At 41.0% G+C, this 27,271-nt stretch overlaps 1 protein-coding gene across 2 annotated transcripts; it reads left to right on the forward strand.

Annotated features, from left to right (window-relative positions):
• VIRMA (vir like m6A methyltransferase associated) lies at positions 1–27,226 on the forward strand. Of its 2 annotated transcripts, none has more exons than XM_048939171.1 (24): positions 1–134; positions 3,466–3,581; positions 3,808–3,894; positions 4,286–4,334; positions 4,993–5,161; positions 5,464–5,586; positions 6,128–6,412; positions 7,204–8,356; positions 9,434–9,925; positions 11,068–11,222; positions 12,574–12,656; positions 13,730–13,823; positions 13,961–14,505; positions 15,042–15,277; positions 16,244–16,496; positions 17,665–17,882; positions 18,894–19,026; positions 19,772–19,924; positions 21,386–21,546; positions 21,765–21,861; positions 22,857–23,023; positions 23,158–23,489; positions 24,327–24,470; positions 24,929–27,226. In XM_048939171.1, the coding sequence occupies exons 1-24, from the start codon at positions 72–74 to the stop codon at positions 25,084–25,086; spliced, it is 5,466 nt and encodes a 1,821-aa protein (XP_048795128.1). In that variant the 5' UTR covers positions 1–71; the 3' UTR covers positions 25,087–27,226. The 2 variants fall into 2 exon arrangements, with proteins under 2 accessions (XP_048795128.1, XP_048795129.1); XM_048939172.1 differs by having other exon boundaries at positions 7,207–8,356.
• The last annotated feature ends 45 nt before the right edge of the window (positions 27,227–27,271 follow it).

Here is a 27,271-nt window from a genome sequence, read left to right on the forward strand (position 1 = left end):
CACCGCAGCAGCGCTGACCCGGAAGTGCTGGCTCTGAGCCGGAAGCGCTTCCTCTCCTCGGCGCAGCCAAGATGGCGGTGGACACCGCAACCGAGCTGCTGTTTTTAGACACGTTCAAGCACCAGAGCGCGGAGGTAATGCGGTGGGTTTGTCTTGTCGGTTGTCGTAACCGCGTTCCTGCTCGCCCCGATACCTCAGAGCCCGTTGCGAGGCATGGAGGAGCGGGGCTGGGGTAGGCTCCCGTGGGCGGCCTGGGCTGGCGGTGAGCGGCTGGGCCGGAGCGAGCGGTGCTTGGCTCAGCTCTGCTGAAGAGGGCACCTCCGCCTCCTCCCGCCACTTGGGCTGTAGTCTTCCCGCTGCGAACACCGGCGGAGCTAAGGGAGCCGGTGCCGGCCCTTTCTGGAGATAACGGGGAGAGGCGAGCTGAAAGCGTAGGGTTTGGGAGTCGTGATTGCAGGCATCTGCAAGGGAAGGAGTGGGGAAGGAGTGCGCTGGGTACTTATCAGATGGCTTTTACTTCCTCATAGCATCCAGTGGGAGCTGTGTGTACCATGAACAAAACAAGCACTTCAGCCCTGTTTTCATAGTGAGGGCATAAACATTTCACTTGGAGCTGCTTGTGTTACAGCTCAGCCTCTTGCGCCCATCTGGAGGGAGGAAGAGGACCTTGAAGGGGAAAATGTGAAGCATAGTGTAGCTTGTGGGATAAATTTTGTGCAGAAATTTTTGAGCGGTGACGGGGATTCTTGGTTGGGAGGGACCTACAGGACGTATCGAGCCCGACATGCAGAACAGTTCCTTGCAGCCGTTCTGTAATGGTAATAAAAAAATTTTGTGCAGAGAAAGAAAACAAAGCGTTTTGAGTTGATGCTGCAATTAAAAATAAACCAGAAATTATTCTGCTGCCCTTTGTAGTTGCCTCTTTTAGCCAGACGTGACTGTGTTTCTCTTCTATTATTTAAGACAGTGTTGAGTAGGAAGTGCTCGCCATTCGCCTTCTTCTCAGAGCAGTATGCTCTCTTACTGAATGGTTTTTAATTATATATATTGTTTTGTGGCACTTTCATTCTTGCCAATGATGCTTTTTGAACTTGAACTAGTCTGAATTGTCATTAAAGAAAAAATTAAAGAGAACAAAATGCAGTTTTCATATTATAGAAAAGCCACCGTTATGCTACAATGATTCTCCAGCTAAATGGATCGTCTGCCTTGCCTTGGATCTTTCTCATCTTGAAAAGTATTGTTTAGCTTTCTAGTGAAGTTATTTATTTGGTGCTAAAATGTGTTGGGCAATTCAGATCTAGTTTGTTTTTCTTCTTTTTTAATTATTTTTTTTGGAGGAAGATTGAACTGGACTCAGTTGTGATCTTGATGAGGTTGCTGTATGGCAGTCCTGTATCATTTAACCAGAAATGTGTCTCTGGGCTGTGCTGCATGGCTTCCTCCAGAAATTTTGAGTCTTACATGTGACAAATACATCTCTTTTAAAGCAAAGCACTCCCACAGTCATCAGTCCTTTAATAAAGCTGTGCTTCCTGTCACAGCATGTTTCCTTTTGTTCTGTTCTCCTAATGGTAATGCTTCAGTCCTTAGGGCAAGATCCTGTGTTTGTGCTCAAAGATCATAGAATCCTTAGAGTTGAAAGGGACCTCTGAAGGCCAGTTGTCCGGCTCTCTTGTAGTGAACAGAGATGTGCACAGCTAGATCAGGTTGTCCAGGGCCTGATCCAGCCTTGCCTTGAAAGTCTCCAGGGATGGGGCATCAACCACATCACTGGACAGCCTGTTCCAGTGCCTCACCACCTTAATTGTAAAAGATCTTTTCCTTATATCTAACCTAAATCTACCTTCTTTGAGCTTGAAATCATTTTCCCCTGTTCTGCTACCAGAGACCCTGCTAGAGTTTGTCCCTTTCTTTCCTGTAGCTCCCATTTTAGATACTGAAAGGCTGCTGTCTGGTCACGTTGCAGCCTTCTCTTGTCCAGGCTGAACAGCCCCAGCTCTCTCAGCCTGTCCTCATAGGAGAGGTGTTTCATCCCTTGGATCATTTTTGTGGCCTTCCTCTAGACGCACTCCAAAAGCTCCATGTCTCTCCCGAATTGAGGACTCCACATCTGGACGCAGTACTCCAGGTGAGGTCTCACCAGTGCTGAGCAGAGGGGCAGGACCACCTCCATCACCTGCTGGCCAAACTTCTTTTGATGCAGCCCGGAATACGGTTGGCTTTCTGGGCTGTGGGGGCACATTGCTGCCTCATGTCCAGCTTCCCCCACCAGTACCCCCAAATCCTTTTCAGGAGGGCTGTGTTCCATCCTTACATCCCAGCCTGTACTGATAGCAGCATTTATATTGGTGAGCAACAGGTCCAGTATTACATCTCCCCTGGTTTGGGCCATCAATTGACTTAGAAAATTATCCTCAATGCATTCTAGGAGCCTCCTGGATTGCCTACAGCTCTCTGTGCTACTTTTCCAGCACATGTCTGAGTGGTTGAAGTCCCCCAGCAGGACAAGCACTTGCAATTGTGACACCTCCCATAGCTGCAGGTAGAAGGCATCATCGATGGGCTCTGACTGATCTGCTGGCCTCTGGCAGACACCAGTCACAAGGCTCTCTTTGCTGCCTCAGTCTCTAACTGTCACCTCTAGGATTTTGGCTTGCTCATGACTGTTCTTTAGGGACAGCTCTTCACATTCTATTTCTTTCCTGGTGTAGATAGCAGCACTCCCATCTCTCCTTCCTTGCCTGTCCCTTCTGAACAGCTCGTAGCTGTCAATAACCACATTCCAGTTGTGGGAATCATCCCACCAGGTTTCGATGATGACAGCTGTGTTGTAGCTTTCAAGCAGCACAGTAGCTTCCAGCTCCTCCTCTTTGCTTCCCAAGCTGTGTGCATTGGAGTAGAGGCTCTTCAGCTGGTCTTGTCACTCCCTTAAAAAGTAACTCCGTAGTTCCTTCTAGGAAACACCTAGATATACCTAGACAGACATACCTTGAGTTTCCCCCTTGCCTTCTCCTCTTGCCCCAGCAGTCACTGCCTCACCATCATAGAGTTTTGTATGTGCTGCAGTGCTGCCAGCACCTCTCAAGGCAGTGGGTCAGTTGTTTGGTTGCTACTATATGGGAAGTTGGTGACTTTACAGTTACTTCCTAGTATGCTTAAACATACTTTTTAGGACTGCTAAAGCATAATATTTCTTTACGTTTGCTATTTCTGTGTTCTGAATGGGCTTCCAAATATTGCAAAATTGAATAAAAAAGGTTCAAGTGGAATTTAAAAAAATGCCAGGAGAGGTCACTTAAAAAATCTTCTGTTTAACAAGCAATTAACATCTTACAGAATTGAATTTTATAGTTAGTATTGTAACCTAAGTTTGGTTAATAAAGGGTATTTGTTATGTTGCTTCCATTTTATATTTTACACGTTTTGCATTTCTTTCTTTGTGTTTTTTTTTTTTTAATGCAGCAAAGTACCAATATAGATGTGGTTCGTTTCCCATGTGTGGTTTATATAAATGAGGTACGTGTCATTCCTCCAGGTGTGAGAGCTCACACGAGTTTACCTGACAGCAGGGCTTACGGGTGAGTGTCTGACTCAGGAATACCTTCCTGTTTGTTTTTCTTCAACTTCTGTATTTCAATAGAACTTCCTGTCTAAAAAGATAAAACACATTTGCATGTCTGCTGCTCCTGTAATTATTTTGGGGAATCATTTAAACAGTATTATTTAAGGCTTTTTCCTTGTTAGTCGTGCATACTCTGATAAGGAGATTGATGGGTTTAATTTTTACCTTTATTGTGTTTCCAGAGAGACATCCCCACACACGTTTCAACTGGACTTGTTTTTCAACAATGTCAGCAAGCCAAGTGCTCCTGTTTTTGATAGGCTGGGGAGGTAAGCACTTTCACAATTACTTCAAGACTTCATTATCCACCTTCCCTTTTTCTTCTTGAGAGGTTCTGAGTGCAGAACATCTGCATCTCCCATATTTTTCTCATTTGGTCTGCCTTTTGCTAAGGAGTTTGTATTCTCCTTGCCCTTTTGCTCCAGTTCTTGTGAGAGGACAGATGTTCATACTTAAGAACTCTTATTTTTAAACTTCTGTATCTCATATATATTAATGAAAAGTATTATGTGAAAATAAGTGGTTCTTCATTCCTGTTTTTCAGTGTGTGTTTTTGTTCAGTATTTTGTCATTGGCCGATCTGTTTAGTACTGCCATGTTTAGTTTCTATGAAATGCTTTGTAGTAATGGAAAAATAATGTTGTATATTTTACCTAACAGCCTCGAGTATGATGAAAACACTTCAATTATTTTCAGACCCAATGCAAAGGTAATGCAATGTGATTTAAACCTCCTTTTCTACATGTTTGTCATCTGAATATGAAAGTATGGTGCAATGGAACTGAGTAAAGTGTTCACTGTTTCAGATCTGATTCTAAAACCTGCCTGTAGCTCAGGTACTTACTGCTTTACAGCCTGTGTCATAGATGCTATATGAATGGCATCAGTTGTAGTAGACTTGATTGCTTGACATTTCTTACCAAGATTGCCAGTGTCATGAGCAAAGATGAATCAGAACGTTATGGCTGCAGGCCACAAAAAATCATATCCTCTTCAAGTTTGTTTGGTCTGTCTCATTCAGATCAGTACATCTATGGCCCATGCTAATTAATGTTCTTTTTTTTTTTTCCTTTGTTAACTGGAGGTGTGATACAGGCTGTATGAATTAGGCAACACAATGCAAGTAATTGAGTGCTTCTAGAGGAGAATTACTTATTTCTTGTAATGATTTATATATCTTAAGTTTTCTCAGTTTTTAAAATGCAGGTTGGAGGGACACTCCAATGTTCAGTACTTTGTTTTTGCTTCTATGCAGATACTGATACAGTGATATAAAAAGTAACTTTTATCTAGTTATCTGGTGTTCTTTTAAAGAGATTTTTTTTTCTTTTTTTCTTTTTTTTTTTTCTTTAAACAAATCCAAACAGGTCAACACAGATGGATTGGTTCTGAGGGGGTGGTACAATTGTCTGACTTTGGCAATATATGGCTCAGTTGACAGAGTAATCACTCATGACAGAGAATCACCTCCTCCACCCCCACCTCCTCCTCCTCCTCCCCAGCAGCAGCCTGGTGTGAAAAGAACCCCAAAGCATGGTAAGCCTTGATAGCCTTGAAGTAAAAAATGGCAATTAACCACATTAATTTTAATCCTGCATTATATTAAAAAAAATAATCTGTATTGTTAATAGCTTTGCTTATTAATGCACTTCTTGTTTACATCAGAAATGGTTTCAGAAAACAACCTCACATACTGTGCTGAGGCAAAATACAGATTAAATAATAGCTGGGAAATTAAGGTGTTTCTGTATCCAAAGTAGAACTGAAATACTAAAGTATACTATTTCTGTTTCTATGATTCCATTAAATGTGAGTTTTCATTTTCACAATAAATATAGTTGATGGAGAGAAAGAAGACCAGTTCAATGGCAGTCCTCCAAGACCACAACCTAGGGGACCAAGGACACCTCCGGGCCCTCCTCCTCCTGATGATGATGAGGATGAACCTATGCCAGTGTCAGGTAGAATGACAACAGGCTTTCTTTTGTCTGCTGTACCACTGCTTAGTGGAGGCAGAATTCTGTTTCCTGTCCTGTGAGGTTTCCTGTCTGCTGTTACTGCTGCTGGACAGATTCCACTTGAGGGAAGGGATCTGAAAGAAAATCTGTATGATACGTTACATTGTATCAATTTAAAAGATAATAGATTTAAGAATATCAGCTATTGGTCAATGCACATCGATTATAGTGTGCATATTTTGTATAAATTTTCTGTTGGCTGTTGCTTGTTGTCCTTCCACTGCATCTCTGCTTGCAGCGTCTGCTGCACTGTGGGCTCTGTACAGATGAAAAGTGCCAAGAATTCTTTGCATACTTCTTGTACAGCCTTGCTGAATTAAGTGATTGTTGCTTGTTTTCTGCCAAAATATTCAGAGATTTTCTTGAAGATGTTCTTTTTGCATCTCCACTATGTGTAATGAAAAATTCTAATTCTGAGCACAGGATTTCACAGAAATATTCTGATTTCTTAAACTTTGGGTTATTTTGGTGGGTTTTTTTTCAGTGGTTGGAGAAAAAGAAGATGATGTGGACCATAGGGAGGATTACTTTGAGCCCATTTCTCCTGATAGAACATCCATTCACCAAGAAAGCCAGTATTCTGATGAAGGAGAGGTGGAAGAAGATCAACCAGAAGAAGGGGATGATGAAGAAGATGTGGATGTTGAGGAGGAGGAGGAGGACGACGACGATGATGGACATACAGTAGAGAGTATTCCCGATGAAGATGAGGAGGAGGAGGAGGAAGATGAAGATGAAGAGGATGGTGAAGAGGAGGAGGAGGGTGAAGGTAAGTTAAGTTTATAAAAAAACATAAGAAAAACAAAGAAAAAGCTTTTTGACCTTTAGATTGCAGTACTGTTATAATGAGCTGTAGTATAGAGAGCTGTATCTCATTTTGCTCCCCTCAGTTCTCCATTGTGTGCCTTGCCCATGGTTCTTGGGGAGAACAGTTTTATGTTGAGGGATATTTATTTCATGATAGTAAATCTTTAGGGGGGTTGGAGCTTGATGATCCTTGAGGTCCCTTTCCACCCAAGCCATTCTACAATTCTATGATCTTCCCATCAAGCTCTATAAAAAGAGGAAAACAGAGGTGGATTTTACAGATAAGAATGAACACTGGGTTCTGTTACCTGATTTTTAAAGAAATAGGAGAACTGTGAAGCAAACAATAAGTGAATTACTAAACTGTTTTTTTTTTTCCATAATAATGTCAGTAATTGTCATCTTGAATTATTTAAATTTGCTACCCATCCCTGTGTAAAACCTTGAGCTAGATGTTTAGTGGTAGATACAGTCATAAGAAGAAAATTTGGGAGTATTCTTATAGTAATACGTAATCCATTTGAAAGAACTTTTTGCTTTATGTGTTCTTCTGAGTGTGTCCCTTCTTACATAAAATATGTCAGCTGGGGCTTTCACTTACAGCTGGACAGAGAAAGCTTTCTGTGTTGGTGTGTGATTGTTTTCTAACTAGTTTGCATTGAATACGTAATTATTTTGTTTTGAGCAGCTTCTCAGCAGTAATGAACTGGGTTATCCATAAGTTCTCTCATAACTGAATTATTTTCTTCTTAGGAGATGATGGATATGAGCAGATTTCAAGTGATGAAGATGGGATTGCTGATCTGGAACGGGAAACATTTAAATATCCGAGCTTTGATATTGAATATACACCAGAGGATCTGGCATCTGTGCCTCCCGTGACATATGAACCTTTTGAAAGGGAGCTTGGACCTCTTTTATACTTCAGCTGCCCATACAAGACTGTATTTGAGAATGAAGTTGCTAAAATTAAGGACCTAGATCCAGAAAAAGAAAATTCAGGGGCAGTGGAGGCCTCAGTTAAATTAACAGAGCTGCTGGAATTATATCAAGAGGAAAGGGGTGCGAAGTGGGTGACTGCATTGGAAGAGATTCCAAGTTTAATAGTAAAAGGATTGAGCTATCTGCAGGTTAAAGACACAAAACAAGACTACGTTACCCAGCTAGTAGACTGGACCCTGCAAGCTTTAAGCCTTCAGGTAGCTCTCAAGCAGCCCATTGCTTTGAATGTCCGACAGCTCAAAGCTGGGACGAAACTGGTGTCATCATTAGGAGAATGTGGGACTCAAGGAATAACAGCACTCTTGCAGGCAGGAGTTATTAATGTGTTGTTTGAACTGTTGTTTGCAGACCATGTATCCTCCTCTCTTAAACTTAATGCTTTTAAAGCTCTGGACAGTGTTATTAGTACAACTGAGGGAATGGAAATGTTTCTAAGAGGTGGTGCAGATGCTCATGAAAAAAGTGGTTATCAGAAACTGCTCGAACTCATACTGTTAGATCAGACTGTGAGAGTAGTTACTGCTGGTTCTGCAATTCTCCAGAAGTGTCACTTCTATGAGATTCTGTCAGATATTAAAAAGGTGGTTGATCAGTTGGCCGAGAACACTCCTCCTCTTCCTAATCACACGGAGACAGAACAGGACCAGGACTTGGCAGGACTTGACAGAGCCAGCCAAGAGTATGAGAACGATGTGGAGGCTCCTATGGATATGGATCATCTTTTGGAATCTTCTAATATAAGTGAAGGAGAGGTGGAAAAACTCGTTAGTCTTCTTGAAGAAATCTTCCACTTGATGGAGACGGCTCCTCATACAATGATTCAGCCACCTGTGAAATCTTTCCCAACCATGGCACGCATTACAGGCCCTCCAGAAAGGGATGATCCTTATCCTGTTCTTTTTAGGTATGGTACTGGCAAGTTCACTTTTTAGAATGTGTTTCCTCCAGCTTGGTACAGATATTTTTAGGGATGACATTGTTGACTGACGCTTTTCCTATGTTTTGTTTTGTTTTTGTCACAAGTTTCTGGATTGTTTTGAGAGAATTTGATGGTTAATGTACCTGTTACCTTTGTTGGCTTTCAGTCAAGCCTAGCACACGCATAACAGCAAGCTAACCTCTTGCTGTGACAGATACCGTGCTAACATGTCAGTTGCATTCATAAATCCTGGATGTTTATGCTGGGTGCATTTGAAAGTTGTTATAGATCTAAGTGTTTTCCCTTTTTCAACCTGGAAGATGTCTACGCATATGGATGAAGAGTCTGCAGTTACCTCTCTCACTATGCTGAGCTGGCAGGATATAAACCAGCATGCTGTTCTGTCAGCCTGGCTCAGCGTTCCAGAGCATGGGCAGAGGAGTTCAGGCCTGTCTGTATTCAGCTATTTATAGGATCCCATGTGTTATTTCTCTGTTAGCAAGTTATTATCTAGAAAGTATTTCTGTAAACGGCTTTCTTTGATAATAGCAGTGTAAATCACAGCTAAATATTAATATCTATAAGCAGACAGTCTTCAAGTAACAATATGACAAAGAGGAATGGCTTTAAACTTAAAAGAGGAGGGATGTAATTTAGATGTTAGGTGAAGATTCTTTACTCAGAGGATGGTGAGGCCCTGGCATAGCTGCCCAGGGGAGCTGTGGGTGCCCCATCCCTGGAGGTGTTCAAAGCCAGGCTGGATGGGGCCCTGGGCAGCCTGAGCTGGCGGGTGATGTCCCTGCCCACGGCAGGGGGCTTGGAACTAGAGGGTCTTTAAGGCTCCTTCCAACTGAAACCATTCTTTTCCTGTAAATATTAGAACAGTTATGTTTTGTATGTTTACAATTTTGTACTGCTTTATTATTAGTTATTGTTTCTCATAGTCCACAGAGCAGGTAAGTACTGAAGCTAGGAGGCGGGTAACTTTACATTCTGCTGTTGTACAGTGTTGGCAGATGATTGCAGTGTTACTGATTGCTTTCCTGTACGTTTTTTTTTCAGATATCTTCACAGTCACCATTTTTTGGAATGCATTACTTTGCTACTGTCTATTCCAGTGACAGGTGCACATCCAGGCGTGCTACAAGCTATCCGCGATCTGTTGCGTTTCCTGGCGCAGTCACAGAAGGGTCTCCTTTTCTTCATTTCTGAATACGAGGCGACGAATTTGCTGATCAGAGCACTTTGTCAGTTTTCTGATCCGGATCAAGAGGAAGGTCTCCAATCAGATGGTGCAAACGAGGACACGTTTGCCCTGTGGCTCCTCCATTCGACACAGACGTTACAGTGCATTTCAGAATTATTCTGCCACTTTCAGCGGTGCACAGCCAGTGAGGAAACCGACCACTCCGACCTGCTGGGAACCCTTCATAACCTTTACTTGATCACCTTTAACCCTGTGGGAAGATCTGCAGTGGCTCATGTTTTCAGTCTGGAGAAAAACCTCCAAAGTCTTATTACTTTAATGGAGTACTATTCCAAAGAAGCTTTAGGGTAATTATGCATATATTTGCATTTGTTAGATTTCTACATTTCGGAAGTATCTACCTTCTAAAAATAATTCAGTATAATTAAATACTTTGTCCTTTTAGACCATGAACTTGTTGAAAATACCTTAAGTAGAACAATGTTATTGAAAATAACGGAGGGCTGGAGCACCTCCCCTAAGAAGACGGGCTGAGGGAGCTGGGCTTGTTCAGTCTGGAGAAGAGAAGGCTGCAGGGTGACCTCACTGCAACCTTCCAGTACCAAAAGGGAGCCTACAAACAGGAGGGCAGTCAACTCTTTACAAGGGTCGATAGTGGCAGGAGAACGGGAAATGGTTTTAAGTTGAGGGAGGGAAGATTTAGGTTGGATGTCAGGGGGAAATTCTTTACAGAGAGAGTGGTGAGGTGCTGGAACAGGCTGCCCAGAGAGGTTGTGGATGCCCCATCCCTGGAGGTGTTCAAGGCCAGATTGCATGGGGCCCTGGGCAGCCTGGTCTGGTATTAGATACGGAGGTTGGCAGCCCTGCCTGTGGCAGGGGAGTTGGAACTTGAAGATCCTTGAGGTTCCTTCCTACCTGGGCCATTCTGTGATTCTGTGAAGATCAGGCCTCACAGTTGTGATCAAGTACTTAATGCCCAAAATTTGTGTAGGTCATCCATAAAGATGTTATGATATAGATCAGACATTTGGTTATATGAAAAAATCAGTAAGCAGACAGTTCTCATTTAAGAGGAAGATTTGTCTGGGGATGCACACTTCTCAGGGGTGGGAATCTCTTAGTTCATGAAGTTCTTATGTGTGTTAAAAGTAGTCATATGCTCTGGACAGGCAGTTGTTACTTTAGGTAGCAGCACTTCCAGGCAAAAATTTAAAAGCAGGGACAAAGTTACAGAAAAAGATTTGCTGTTTAGTTGACTCTTGTCAGTGCCCTCAGCTCTCATTTTTCACGGGTGCTAAAATATGTGTTAAGCAAATATAAATGGAAACTTCAAAAAACGCAGGAGAAATTTCTTTTTTAATGATAATTATATGGGGAAAGCCTTGCTGAAACTGAAAGTTCTGTACATGGACTTTTAGGTGTTAAAGTATGAAAATCAAGCAAATTTGCATTAGCCGGGATCTAAAGAAGATTCTTATCGTTGTTTCAGAGACTCAAAGTCTAAGAAGTCAGTTGCTTATAATTATGCCTGCATCCTTGTTCTGCTGGTGGTTCAGTCTTCCAGTGATGTCCAAATGCTGGAACAGCACTCGGCGCCTTTGCTGAAGCTTTGTAAGGCAGACGAAAATAACACCAAATTGCAAGGTACAGTATGTGTCATTATCAACTGAATTGTCTGCATGTATGGAAGAAACCTTTTATGTGTGGGTAATTGGTACTTCACAATCATCTGGTTTGGATAATGTATATAATGAAATTCCTCTTCCAGCTGCAACTGATTAGTTGACTCACAGATATTATGTGTAATTTTTTTCTCCGCTAATGACAGTTTAATAGGAAATTCTGTGTAGTTAAATTATTTTTCAAGTAATATTAACTACCACGGATTTTGGATAATTGCAGGAAGTATGAAATGATTTTTGTGTTGAAAATAACTGAGGAGAGCAAATTTCAGCATTGGACTAACTAGTTAGTGAGCAGACTCTTAACTTCTGTTGTTTCCTTTGGCGATGTGGGCTTACAGGGTCTGTATATGCAAATAAAGGAAGTATTCCTGGGACTGTTTCCTGGCACCTTGGCCAACTGGCATGGAATAGTCAGGTTTCTGTTAGTAAATCTTTTGACCTCCGAGTTGTGCCGTGGGATCTTCCCTCAGTAGTGTTGACTCAGATGGGGCTGATTGGATGAAGGCTGCTGGGGGCCATTCTGACACCTGAACAACATGCTGTGATGGCCAGAGTTGTGCTCTGCACTGCTGCACTGCTGTGCCTAGATCTCCCAGCAGTTTCTCCCAAACACTTGCAGGCGCTGACACAAATCAGAAGTCTTCAGAACTTCAGTTTGATTTCCCCCTCTGCCATGCTTTTTGCCTCTGCAGATTGTCAGTTTTGTGAGGAGTGGATCTAGTTTGTATCCTTGTTAATTTGTAGCCATTTGGCCTTGGAACCTTCAGGTTCTTCTGCCTATTTTCAGGAGCAATGAGTTTAAAAACTTGAAATCTCTCTACCAAAGATTTGGGACATTCAGGTTATTCTGGTCAGAGAGAAACTTACTGTGTAAAGACTTTCAGAGAGAATAGGTGCAGAGATTGGTTCTGTTTGGGCATTTATGGGATGTTTGTTTTCAGTTTTTAATAACCTGTTATGTACATCAAGAGCAAGGACCTATTTTCCTTAATGGCTTTTTCTTTATCTGACAGTGGGACCCTTTGTGTCTTTTGTAAAATACATTTACTTACGAATAACACAAAACAAGCTGAGAATTATTTGAGTGTTCAGGTTGACCAGCAGAATACTTGAGGTGTATTGATTGTTTTGAAGTCTTGCTTTTGATGGTGCTTTTCTGCTAGCTATAGAGTATACTTTATGGATTTTGCACTTGGACTTAGTACCTATTGTGTAGATAGAGTTTTATTCAATAAAAACGTACTCAATGTTCATAAATGCACTGACAAGTTACTTGATTAACAGCAAGTGTTGTTTTTTTTTTCCCCCAGAGCTCAGCAAGTGGCTCGAACCTTTGAAAAACCTGAGATTTGAAATAAATTGTATTCCAAATCTTATTGAATATATCAAACAGGTTAGTAAAATACAGATAGATGCTCTCTTTTAGTTGTACGCTATAGCCTAATGCCTTTTTGTAGTTTGATACTTTTATCTTGGGTATATACCAACATGATATTTAAAAATAGATGCTTCTATTAAAGTTTATGATCTAGGCCAATTTTTGCTTTCAGTTATATTTAGTGAAACAAAACTGCAGGTAGCTGAGTGCAAAGTTTATATCATTATATAAACAATCAGAATGTAATTTGTAAAAACATAGACTTATTTTGTATCTTTCTCTATCCTCTGATTTTGAGTTTTTAATCCAACACTGAAGTGTATCCTGGTCATGTGCATTGGGAACCTAGGGCCAAGAGGTGTGATCAACATGGGAAGTATAGCTGTCATCTGCCAATTCTTGGGAAGTAATTTTGCAGGCAGAGGCAGGTTGCTCTTTCACCTGCATTGAGCAGGCAGCAGTTTTTCATTTTGCAGCTTTGGTTACCAAGAAAGGCCAAATACAGGGTTATTTGCCAGGAAAGCTGAAATGAACGTCCAACTGTTTTCTCCTGGAGTTAGCTCCCAGAGAATAATTCTCTCCTTAAGTTCACTGAAATAGATTTTTAGCATTAGCAGTTAATTTTCCTTTCTTGTTTAAAACATCAAACAGAAGAATGCCTGTGTTGGAAGGATAGAATATAAAACGTAGTCATTTATATGTTTTGAAACAGCAGAAACTTAAAGTCTGCTCTTCTGATTTTTGTTAAATGAAAACCTTACTTCTGGAAAACGGTCTTGAAAACCTCCATTCCCTTCAGTAGGGGCTGGTAATCAGTGAATGACAAATGATAAATATACGTGTGTGTGTCTATATGTAGGTATATAATATACGTGTATACCTTAAGCACTAACAGCCTTTTGTCCATAGCTGGTTTTCCAAGGTTTGGGCTGTCAAGTTTGCTTTTCTGTATAATTAAGCAAATGTGTATAACAGTCTGATGACTAAGCTGCTTGTTTGTTGCAGCGTCAGAACATAAAGCAAGTAAAACGTTTGATATGAAGTCATTTATTGTAATACAAGTGTTTTTTTTTTTATTTTGTTTGAAGAACATTGACAGTTTGATGACCCCAGATGGAGTTGGTCTTCCTACGGCACTTCGTGTTCTTTGTCACGTTGCGTGTCCACCACCTGTGGTAGAAGGTATGGCACATACGTTTGTACTGTTTAACACAGAAATCTTAGTTTCCTGAGTCTTTTACTTAACATGTCTGCAATGTAGCTGTGACTTGCTGGGAGGAATCAGACATTCAGAAATGTTTTTTTTGTTTTCCATACAGGTCAACAGAAGGACCTTAAGTGGAATCTTGCAGTAATTCAACTGTTTTCTTCTGAGGGAATGGACACGTTCATTCGCGTTCTCCAGAAGCTGAACAGCATCCTTATCCAGCCTTGGCGGCTGCATGTCAACATGGGCACCACGCTTCACAGAGTTACTACTATTTCTATGGCCCGCTGCACCCTTACGCTACTTAAAACCATGCTAACAGAACTGCTGAGGGGCGGATCTTTCGAATTCAAGGACATGCGTGTCCCGTCGGCACTTGTTTCCTTACACATGCTCCTGTGTTCTATTCCTCTCTCAGGCCGCTTAGACAGCGATGAGCAGAAAATTCAGAATGACATTGTTGATATCCTGCTGACTTTTACACAGGGCGTTAATGAGAAGCTTACCATTTCGGAAGAAACCTTGGCAAACAATACTTGGTCTTTAATGCTGAAGGAGGTTCTCTCCTCCATTCTGAGAATTCCTGAGGGTTTTTTCTCCGGACTTATACTGCTTTCAGAATTGTTGCCTCTTCCACTGCCCATGCAGACAACTCAGGTATAATTTAGATTTATGTAGTTTTTAAAGAATTTAAATTGCCTGTAGCTGTTTTAGACCATCTTCCTACCTGTGGGATAACAGATAGATGAAAGGGTGCATTCAAGTTTTTACAAAGCATTTCTGTTCATGTAGGTTCTTTAGAGGTATGTTTCTCATGGTGGTGGAGGGAGGGGAAAGGGGAAGGGAGGAATTGGAGCATCTTTTTCACTTAATAGTTAACCATTCTTCTCTAGATTATCTGGACTACCATTGTATTAATGAAATAATGGCTGGCAGTGCCAGCTCGCAGTGTAGTAAGGCACGCGTCTTGAATTTGTCATCTTTAAGTAAGCATAAAAGATGCATGGCAAACCATGCTCCCAACGGAATGCCTAACTTGTGGCTCTGTCATTCAGTGATATTAATGAAAATGGCACTGTGTTTTTTTGTTGAGGACAATGTCAGTACTTAGTATTTGTTTACGCTTTGCAGTAGAACTGAGTTTTTATGATGAAAGTGGGAAGGAAAAACCTCCTGTTCTTCTGTTCCTGCAGGTAATTGAGCCACATGATATTTCAGTGGCACTCAACACCAGGAAGCTGTGGAGCATGCATCTTCATGTTCAGGCCAAACTGATACAAGAGATAGTTCGATCCTTTTCTGGTTCATCTTGCCAGCCTATTCAGCACATGTTGAGACGTATTTGTGTTCAGTTGTGTGACTTGGCTTCGCCTACTGCTCTTCTTATCATGAGGACTGTATTGGATCTAATTGTAGAAGACCTACAAAGGTATCCTCATTTCTCTATTGCAAAGATTTCTTTAGTGGACTGTTAATCTCTCCCAGGTTCTTTGCAGCTGATTCAGCAAGAGAAAAATACTTTCAATATTTACCTATTATGAACGGAACGAATTCTCAGTCCAATAGTATATACTGTGTCCTGATCATGCATAGTGTTGGCAAGGAGCAGTATCAGAAGAGGAGGCTCAGGGGAGACCTCATTGCACTCTACAACTTCCTGAAGGGAGGTTGTGGTGCAAAAGGGTCTGGCCTCTTCTCCCAGGCAAATAGTAGGACCCGAGGAGATGGCAAGAAGTTCTACCAGAGGAGGTTTAGGTTGGATATTAGGAGAAACTTTTTCTCTCAGAGGGTGGTCAGGCACTGGAATGGCTGCCCAGGGAGGTGGTGGAGTCGCCGTCCCTGGCAGTGTTCAAGAGGCGCCTGGATGAGGAGCTACGAGATGTGGTTTAGTGCTTGTGGTACTAACAGGAATGGGAGGGTGGTTGGACTAGATGATCTTGCAGGTCGTTTCCAACCTTGTTTTTCTGTGTGATTCTGTGTGATCATACCTCTCCACTGCTTCACTCTGTGCATGTATGGAAAGTATGTTAGGAAGGCTTTTTTCAGGCTGTCCCTCTGAAGACTTTTCTATTCACTTTTCTATTCACACAAATTTTTCTAAAGGACTTATCTGAACTAAATAAGCTTACTGGGATTTGCATATCAACAGGGAAATATGCAGATATTTGTCAGGTGCAGGAGGTTGAATGAGTACTGTTTATTTTAGGTGCATAGTTACATTCTGATGCAACTGAAAGTTGTTTAGTGGAAGTTAAAGAAAATAAAGTACATACAGCAGGTGTTTTGTTTAGAATATGGAATTATGACTCCAGCAACAGTTGGTATTCTAGTTTGTTTAGATCACTTCTTAGAACAGCTTTTCCTATATATTCAAAGTGCATTGATATCCTTTCAGCAACACGGAAGATAAAGAGAAACAATACACTGGTCAGACTACTCGATTGCTTGCTTTATTGGATGCCCTGGCTTCACATAAAGCTTGTAAATTGGCCATTTTGCATCTTATCAATGGAACTACTAAAGGTGATGAAAAGTATGGAGAAGTTTTCCAGGAGCTTTTGGCTTTAATGCGATCAGTTGGAGACAATGTCACTCATCAACAAAGCGCGGAATACGTAACTTCCATTTTGCAGTCCCTCTGTGATCAGGTATTTTTTATGTTTAATGCATAGTGTTTTTTGGGGAAAAATTCAGTGATGTTATTTCTTAGGAGCACGTGGGGTTTTTTTGTTTGTTTTTCCATAAGAGGAAGAACCCATCAGTGTTGTTAAAATGCAGAAAGTACAAAGTTCTGTACGGTTGGCTACTGTGACAGGCTTGCTGCCAGTCTTTCTATTCTTGGTTATAAATCACTGAATCACTGTGGCTGCTGTTTTGTGGTCATTAGAGACCAATGATGCAAAGACTGACTGTTCTCTCAGCTGCAGGGGATATCGTTTCTCCTTACAGGAAGATTTTGGAACTTGGGCCACTGGCAAAACTTGTGCTGTCACTATTCACTTTTTACCCAGTTGAATAATGTGTCTCCTAGCAGTCTAATTGAAATCTCTTCAACATAACATTCCAAGTCTGAAGATATGTATGACAGACTGCTGCCACTGTTATAAACCAAATACCCCCACAACAACAATAACAACAATTAAAAAAAAAAACCCACACAGAATAAAGTGGGAAATCTGAGAACTGATTCTTGGAGTAGGGCAGGTAGTTTCTCATGAGTTATATGCATAGATTTGCATGTCGTTGCTTATCTTATTAGTTACATGTGTTTGGTTTAATCCAGTTATGCAAATGACTCTTGGGCATGGTTGGTGGAGATCAGTCAGCCACTTGCATTTAAGCAGGAGTCTTTGCCTATGCAAATTCAATGTGAAAATCAGTCTTGTGTTATGTTACATAAAACATGAAGGAGCAGTAGATGTTAGATTTCCTAAGTGGTGCTTGCAGCATCTAAATTTTGATGAATGTCTTGAGATTAAGGGACAGTTTGACTCTCTAAGCAAAAAGCATAATTCCAAGGTAAGATATTACTCCCTTACTGTCTGGCATTGAGTTGTGCCTTTGCTGTCACTTCTCACCCTTTGTGTCTTTTATGTTTTAAAGAATCAGTGATAGTTTGCAGTCCTTAACAGAAGCAAATTAGAAAGGGTACATTAGTTTAATGTGTTACTAGTCATTAATAACTGCCGAATATGGGAATATGCTGATAAAGAAGCAGTGAGAGAGCTTAGTGTTCCTAATGTGATGTGTGGTTTATATTTACTGCCTGTATTTCCAGTGCTTTTTTACAATGTGAATAATAACCACTTTTTGTAGGATATTGCACTCATTTTACCAAGTTCGTCAGAAGGCTCTGTGTCAGAGTTAGAGCAGCTTTCCAATTCCTTGCCAAACAAGGATCTGATGCCATCAATTTGTGACTGTCTAATGGAAACATTAACCAATTCTGAGAGCAGTTACAATTGTCTGCTGACATGCATCCGAACAATGATGTTCCTTACAGAGCATGACTACGGCTTCTATCACTTGAAGAGGTATGAAATCTTAGGGTATCTCTGACAACTTACAATTGTATCAAAATCTTCTGCAATATGAAATCAGAGGAGGACTTGGAAGGCCTATGAATTCCTACTTCTCCATCTGGGAGTTCTAGATGTAATATGAAACTGTAATATCACTGGAACAGGTTGCCCAAGGAGGCTGTGGATGCCCCATCTCTCGAGGCATTCAAGGCCAGGCTGGATGTGGCTCTGGGCAGCCTGGTCTGGTGGTTGGTGACCCTGCACATAGCAGGGGGTTGAAACTGGATGATCATTGTGGTCCTTTTCAACCCAGGCCATTCTATGATTTGCCATCACAAGGCTGGAGGATTTGAATGAGATAAAGTTCTCCCATCTTGACCACCCAACAATTAGGGCTTTTGAAATGGAAATTTTTTTTTTAAGCTACTTGTATTAAGTCCACTCTGCTTTGAACAGAATGTATACGTGCAGCGGGCAGTACCAAGTTGTTTTGTCACTTCTTTCCCTGTCCTGGATTTGGACTGAGTTCTGCTGTCCACTGAAGTGAGGTGCACAGACAGGGATGGTGCGAGGCATTGCAGCACTGCTGATAAAAGGCTGCTTAAAGTACTCTTCTGAGCAGTGTTACAGAAGTGTGCTGCTCAGACTTAGCAAGCTACACAACTTGTCAATGAAAAATAGGTTAAAGGCGTTGCTGTTTCTGTGATTCTCTTTTCCTCCACAAGGTGTGAATGCCATTCTCTGCTGGTTTTTGAGGTATTGCTGTGGTGTGTATAGCTGTGTCTGAGCAGTCTGTGGACTGCACTGGTGAGAACAATGGTTGAGTGCAGAGAAAATGATGAAGCTCCAGCTTTGTAGTCAAAACTCAGTAATGATGAAACTTAACCAAGTTCCCTTTGTAATGTATGTTACTGTGAGAAGTTACAGCGCAGCGGTCACAATGCATGCACTAATGCAGTGGGTTTTTTTTTCTTTTTTTTCTCAAAAAAACCACCAAAAAACACCCCCAAACTGAAAAACCAGCTCTCTAAGGAAACACAGCAGTGCTCTGTACACTGTACTGAAGCGCATCATAACCAGTTTCAGCAAAGACACGGGTGAACTGGCCTCTTCTTTCCTGGATTTTATGCGACAGCTTCTCAGCTCTGATACTCTGGTGAGTGACCATGAAATGAACAGACAAATTCAGTGGCTGCTCTCTGAACTCTGCAGTGTGAGATGCATTCAGGAGCTATTTCAGAAAGCACATGGCTGTGTAGATAGCTGTGCAAGGCTTTTCCATCAGTAATATCAGGGCCACTTTTAGTTTTTAAAGAAATCTGTGGAAGTTGAGCAGAACACAATAAATAAGAGCTTTCAGTAGGAAAAAAGCAGCATCTTGAGTCTTTAGGATACTTTAGGATACATTGGCAGCACAAAAAAAAGTCTTACGGTAGAATGGCTTCCTCTGAAAGAAGGCTTATGGAACATCAGTTTTACTTGAGTAAAAATCTAATCTGTCAATTAGTTCCTTGACTTTCCTAGGTGAGCGGTGTGCTGTTGCATCCAGGTTTTAGATTCATTATGGCGTGTTAGAGAGTTGCTGCATTAACACTTACTGTAGAAAGTATTGTACAAATATAGTGCAGTATATAAAGACTGTTAATGTATAGAAAGAAGTCTAAAATAATTGTAATTTCTCTGATACAGACCTCAGTTTATATGGGAAAAGATTGGATTAATCTTGTTGCAGGATTGAAATATACTTATTAAAAATAGTTTGCATTATATACCTTTAAATCTGCAGAAATTACTCTTTTGCTGTATTTCTCTAATGTATATTTAAGTTCTAAGGAGTTTGCAATCTTAGAAGTATAATGAACATTTAAGTATACTTATTTCCCACTTCTCATGTTTTCTAGGGATGTTGTGGAGATGATGGGAGCCTTATGGAGGTAGATGGATCTCATCCAGGCAGAACGCTGGGTCTCACCACTGCAGAGTTAAAACATCTACTGCAGAGCAAAGAGGAAACCCCAGAAAACCTGCTGCTTGATCTGGAAAAACATGTGATGGTAAGAGAATTTGAATATTGTTGTATTGAATCGTGTTGTAATCTTGTCTCTGCCTGCTTTTAAAGACTATCCCTATTTGATGAGAAGTATGTCATATGCTTTGCTCTTGTTTTAAGAAGTTTCAGGTAGGGCTGAGATCCAAGTGACGGATACATCTTCAGTGAATTTGTGGAGGACAATAAAATGAGGGAGTGGCTGAAATGATGAACCACTGAGCCTCAATTGAATGACCTCAATAAACTTTTTAGGATTTGTTTAGCAGAAAGCTTGTGTGGGTCATGAGGCAAAATGAAGCGAGAGCAGGGCAGTGCAGTGCCTCAGCACAGGCTGGGCTGGGTGGTTGTGCTGAGCAGGAGATTGAAACAGGCTGATGGTGCATTGCTTATAACAACCAAGGCTGCGTTCTGAGCAGTTCTGGAAGGAGCATGGATGGCAAATGAGGGGGGACCTCAGTGTCTCACTCCATGGAATGCTGGTGAGCTGTCAGCTGAAATGCTGTGTTCACCTCTGGCCATTTTTACTTCTTGGCAGTTCTAGGGAAATTTGAGAGCGTTCAAGCAAGGTAGTCAGGGTCCTAGAGCACATGTGCTATGGAGAAGGGATGAGGTATATGGGCTTATTTAGTCCCGTGAAGGGAGCTATCTTGTAGCTGCTTACAGCAATGTGAGGATAGTTACAAAGGTGATGGAACCAAATTCTTCTTCATTGGTTCAGGTGGATAAACCAAAGAGTGATGGCCCCCATCTGTGACTTCAGAGGTTCAGGTTGATGCTAAGGGAAGAGTGGGAGAGGGAGAATAGAAAAATCACTACAGAGTGCATTTTTGAAGACTTGGTTAGATTAAGTTAGGGCTGAGCTGATACGGCTGTGGTGGCAGTCTTGCTTCAAGCAGGGGAGTTGGACTAGAGGACTTGCAGAATTCCATCCATCCAGTGTTTCTGTGATTCTAATTAGAGACCAAATTCTAATATTCTGGTCTAATTCTGCATCGTTGCTGACTGTCGTGCAGTAGACAGCTAATTTAGAAGAGTCCATAGAACAGCTGCTCTGCAATTTGCTCCACCGATGCCTTTCCAGTGCTCTTCTGCTGTCCCTCATCCCTGCTTCCAAGTCAGTGGTAAAACTAAAAGCTACAGTTGTGCTGAAGGAAGAGTAACAGATGCTTAGGATGTTGGAATGCCCTAGCAGAGGGCTTGTTAATTTCAACCTGAGGAGAATACACGTGCTGCAGAGCAATGGTACAGAGCTTGTTGCATGAGCTAATAGTGAAGAATGCACCTGTGGTGTCTGTTCTGTCAGCATACTAAGGAGCAATCTGCTGTCATGTGCGTACTGAAATGTCTCAGCTTCACTGTTTGTGGACAGATGGACTTTGCAGTGTAGTCTTTTTGTTAAATAATTAACACAAAATGTTTATTTCTTTGGGGAGAGTAACAAATTCTGCCTTGTATGTTGACTTAGGATCATTCTAAGGAAGATGATGGCCTTGAATCCTTACTGGACAACATTGTTGGAGTCAGGCAAATGTTGGAATCAGCGGGTGATGCTTGTCCACTAAGTGACCAGGATGTGGAGCCTATCCTTTCTGCACCAGATTCTCTTCAGAATTTGTTTAACAACAGGTAAAATGGTTAAATGTGTGGGCTTATGGCCTGTGATTTACTTACAAACAGGATCTAAACAGAACTGCTATTGCTGCTCCCTACTAGTACCAGTATATTTAGTTTCATGCAGGTGTCCAGCATAAGGCAGCAGTATTCACCCCAGGTTGTGAAGTGCTCATGTGCTTGCAGTTGGCTGCAGTTCATAAAGAAACACATTTGGCATTATTTTGTTGCAGGACTACGTATGTGTTGGCAGATGTGATGGATGACCAGCTGAAGTCCATGTGGTTCTCACCCTTTCAGGCTGAAGAAATAGACACTGATCTGGATATGGTAAAAAGCTTCATTAACGTTACTGAAGTGGGTTTAAAAGTAAGGGTTAACCTGGGATAGAGATTCACGTGGGTTATTGACCCAGATGCAGGAAGGCTAACATTTGTTAAAGGGTTATTATCAAATGCCTCCAAATTGACACAGAGACAAAATTGGCACCTTCCACAGCACTCTTAATGTACAACTCATCTCCTTTAGAGGGATACTTGTCTGTCAGTCCTAACCTGCTTTTTTTTATATTGCTGCTGGGGCTTTTCAGCAATTTGTGTTAAATGTAGACTAAGAACATGATTTATTTCGTTCTGTCCATACTTATCTTCTGTCACTGCAGTAATATTCAAAGAAGCTCATCTATGCTTTAAGCTCATTTTTGCTCTGATGTGACAAGAGTGGGGGAAAAAAAGGCAGTAGTAAATGAAACTGTGCACAACATTTCTTCAAGTTACCTGAAATTTGATTTTTGTGATCTGAACTTTAAGCATCTCTTTGAAAAATATGCAGTAACAAAAAATAGCAATTTTTAAATGAAGCACTTGTTGGTGTGTTCGCTTCTTATGCGAGAAATTGTCTGCTTCTGTTGACTCAGTTGCCTGCATTCTTTTTAGTTTCATTCTTCCATGTTTAGATGCAAAGATAGAAGTGCTTAGATTTCTTAAGCAAAGACCGAATAACTGATTTGCATACAAGAGCTGCACTGATAAATTTATGGGACTGTAGCATAAGCAGAACAATGCTTGAAATTGAAGCCCTTTGTAGAGATTCAGAGGCATGAGGGCAATTTTGCTGCAGCTCTGCTGCTTTTTTTTTAATTGTTACTGCTGCTTTTATTTGAGCCAACTACTGCATTAAAAGGGAGAGGATAGAGCCTTTCACACTAGCAGAAAGAGCTGGGCTGTGGTAGGATCTCTGCTGATTCTCATCCATGCTGGTGCATGTTTTTTTTTTTTTTTAGAGGGGCTCATAATGATTGCTGTTATAAAACTTTATTACTGCAGGTAAAAGTTGACTTAATTGAACTGTCAGAGAAGGGCTGCAGTGACTTTGACTTGCAAGCAGAATTGGAGAGGTCATTTTTGTCAGAACCATCATCTCCTGGTCGGACAAAAACTACAAAAGGTTTCAAACTTGGCAAGCACAAGCATGAGACTTTCATAACTTCAAGGTAAGATGAGTTTAGTGAGTAAACAGCTGGTGTGGTTAGCACTGCTTGGTATCTTCTCAAAATGCCAAATACTTCTAAAACGGCATCGTTCTAATTTTGACATTAACAAAAGAAACCATGGTTTGTCACGACAGTGGAAAATCCGAATACATAGAGCCTGCAAAGAGAGCTCACGTTGTGCCACCACCAAGAGGAAGAGGCAGGGGAGGATTTGGACAAGGAATTCGACCACACGATATCTTCCGTCAGAGGAAACAGAACACAAGCAGACCACCCTCCATGCACGTGGATGATTTTGTCGCTGCAGAGAGCAAAGAAGTGGTTGCTCCCGATGGGATACCGCCGGCCAAAAGGCCACCAAAAGTGTCACAGAAGATTTCTTCACGTGGTGGGTTCTCAGGGAATCGTGGAGGACGGGGAGCTTTTCACAGTCAGAACAGGTTCTTTACCCCACCTGCTTCAAAAGGTATGCCTTCTTTTTTATTTGAATCGCAGTAAATGAATGCTAAAAATGCTTCAGTAGTATTAGCCAGATTTTCCACAAATGAATCATTCCTGGCATGAGATGTTTTGGACATAATGCATCCAGGAAGGAAAGAAGTTGTTTGGTGCTAGAAAAGGTTATCTCATGTGCTGTGAAACTGAACCAAAACTGCAAGTTCCTGTGTTGCCTTTCTGACCCCCACTCTTAGAAAAGGAGTTAGCTTTTCCGTGTCACAGTCTTGTGTACAGCAACTCTTGGAGCGTTTCAGAGACAGTCAGAGATATACAAAGGTCTCTCTACCATTTTGATATAGTGGTTCCTGAAATCAGGCATCACAGGGGGATTGAATAAAAGGATGGGAGATTTTGACAAGAGCAAGATGCAATTTCATTGAAGCTGGAGGTTCTAGTTACTGTGTTAAACTTTGTTCCTGTACAGGCTGCTTTCCTTTCCTTTCCATCCTGTAGGCAAGACAAGTTACCACAGCGGAAATGGAAAATACTTCCACTTAGGAAAGTCACAAGTACTGGGATTTGCTTGACAGCAAATACTTAAAGCATTAGGGGTGCCTCTTTGTACAGCAGCTAATGCAAATCTTTTAAAACCTGATATTGCATCTGAAAAGTAGATACTGTGCTATGCATTAAACCAGGGGAAAATAATCTGTGGGCTTTGAGTAAAAATACTGAGTATGTTAATGCAGTTTTATCTATTTGAATTATGTAAATACTGTGCTTACCCACTTAGTGCTTTGAAGATTCAAGTGAAAGAAACGTGAGATTTGCTCTACATTGTGTGGGTTATTCTCTCCCCATTTAGGAAACTACAGTCGTCGTGAAGGCGCTCGGGGCTCAAGTTGGAGCGCACAGAGTACGCCGCGAGGAACCTACAATGACAGTAGAGGTGGTCAAAGCAATTTTAACAGGGGTCCACTGCCACCACTGAGACCATTAAGTTCAGCAGGTACATGGTATTCATATGGGCATCGAACTATAGAAAATTCCTTGAATTTCATTTTTGCTTTACAAATGAAACCGTGCAAGGATGCCGCAAACACCTTGAAATTCAGCAAATTTTTTAAGCATATATGAACAGTTGTCACTGAGACTGTCAAATACATGCTTTCGTACGAACTGTCCTGTAATCCCTAAAACTTGCTGAATTGAACACTCGATCGCAGAACCTTAACTTTGCATTCAGATTTTTGCAGTTCAGTTGTCTTCATAACCACACGGTAACTTTAGAACCAATCAAAACAAAAATGCTGGCCTAAAAGAAAGGTGAAAATTAAAAGGAGAAAACCAAACCCGGTTTGTGTCTCGTCTTGTTTTTGTTTCCTGTGCTTTCACAGCACCTGCTGCACCTAGGCTTTTTTTTTTTTTCTTTTTTTTCCAACTGAGTATACTTTTCTTTGCTTTAAGGCTACCGACCGAGTCCTCGCGATCGTGCTTCCAGAGGCCGCGGAGGAATTGGACCATCTTGGACAAGTGCTAATAGTAGTAGCAGTGGTGGCTCAAGAGGGAAGTTTGTTAGTGGAGGCAGTGGAAGAGGTCGTCATGTACGTTCCTTCACACGATAAAATGAGGCCTAATGGAAGAGCCCAACCACAGGGACTTCTGTGAAGATGACAAAGCTAACAGAGGCACTGAAGGACCAATTCAGAGTTGCTGGGTATCTGGAGGACACCGGGAGAATATTTTTGTCGGAAGAGAAGTTTTTGTTTTATACAAGACTTGAAATTTCAATAAAATTCAAGACTTTTTTGTGTACAGTTGTATATTTTTTTTTTGGTTCATTTTGAAAGAATGTTTTAATTTTTTCGTGGACAGTAGACGATTCAGTAAAGAACCTCGTTAAGCCTTGAAAGACTTCTAAAATATTAATTGTGCCAAAAGCAAGGTACAGATGTTTTGTGTGCGACTTATTACTGCAAGAAAATTCTATATAATTCTATAAAATTCTGTATGTAAGACAACTTTAGTTTTTCCTCTCAGGTGTAGAGCCACTAGCCCTTTTTTTAGCCGGTCTCGGTTATTAATGATTGAGGTACACTCAAGAGAAGTTGTAGCAGGTAATAGGAGATTGAAAATACAGTTATGTTTGTATTCTTTCATGGATTAATTAATTTATATAGGTTTTTTTTGTACATTTTTGGTAACATAAGACACTCGAGCAAGATCTTGCACCTCTTAAAATTCATAGAAACTCTGTCACTGACTTTGGTGAGAATAAGACCACATCCTAGAATTCCTTTTATAATTCCAGTTCATGCATTAGGGAGCTTAAATGTTATTTTGCTGGAAAACAGATCGTGCTTTGTGGTTGAACAGCAAGATACCCATACTGCCAGAGAGCCTGCAGGTAATTGGTGCCTGCCCATCTGCTGACATATGTAGCTGAGGAAGGGGCATAGATTCATGTGGAGACTGAACAACCACATAGTGAAGCAGTAATACTGAAACTTCCCTTTGAATAGATAGCTTGAACTTTTATTTCTGTAATTCACAGACGGATATATTGCAAAGAGCAAAACTTTTGCAAGCAGGAGTCGTGGAGAAATGTTACCAGTAGATTCCTCTACATTTATTTTCATGTTGTACTCATAGACTGATGGAACTTGTTTACAAATTTGCGTTCCTTCTCAGTTGTGTGGGGTGAGGATTTCAAAGGCCATGTACTTTTTTAAATATGAGTTTCACTGCCCATTAACTGAGCTTGACCTTCCCTTATGCTTTGGTCTCTTGGCGTTACGAAAGTGCTATGAAGGGGTCTTCATCTAGTTACATAAGGTGCAGTTACAACACTTTAAGTACATAAGGTGGAGTTACAACACTTTAAGTAATCGTAACTTACTTTGGACAGCTAATCTGCCTAGTGTCATCAACTTGAACAACCTATGTCAAATGTTTCTATAATATGATCACACTTTAAATGGAATTTTTTTTGGCTTTGTACTGGTTGGCTATATCAGGCTGGCTTTTACCTGAATCACAGAAGGCCCCAGTTGAGCAGAGTGACTGTGGAAGACTTTGGGGCATAACGTCCCATGGTTTGTGAGCTGACGAGCTGGCACAAAGTCAGTTGAGTTAACTTAAGAAAGTGGTGAGCTTCTATTGACTGACTGGGCACACTTAAAGGGAACAATATTCATTCACAAAAATATGTATTTTTGTCGTTGTATAAATGAACATGAGCAAAAAAAATGATTGGAGGTTACACAGTTTTCTGAACGGTGAAAATAACAAGATGCAATTTTACTAACGATGCAGTTGCAATGACTGAAATGGGTGCAGCTCTCAGGCATTACAGGTATTAAGGCCATTTGTTTAAGGAGCACTGCATAAATATTTTTTCAAGTCGACTCCTTCAGATCACGTGTTTAAGGTTTTTAATTAAAAAAAAAACTTTATTGTGTTTGAAACTAGCAGGGATATGAATCATTTGTTTTCTGTCAGGGAATTTGAAATGAAAAGTGTCAGGCATGGAATAAATATGTAAATTTACAGTACTGGTTCTTGCTAGTTTAAAATATATGGCATGTCACACCAATCATTTTCAAACTAGGAAGAAACAAAGGGTTGGTTAAGTTCTTTAAGATTTATGCAATCTGTAAATTTAGTTAAACTTGAAAAATAATTGTCTTTGTTTTTTGTTATTGAACTCTGTAGCCCTTCGATGCTAAGTGGTTCCTTTCTTGGATAAATTCAACTTGAAATGATGCTCTTTAGTTGGTTTGACTCTTTTGAACTTGAATCCTTCCATGA

The sequence above is a fragment of the Lagopus muta genome, chromosome 3 (assembly GCF_023343835.1).
Source record: "Lagopus muta isolate bLagMut1 chromosome 3, bLagMut1 primary, whole genome shotgun sequence".
In the NCBI taxonomy this organism is placed as follows: Eukaryota; Metazoa; Chordata; class Aves; order Galliformes; family Phasianidae; genus Lagopus; species Lagopus muta.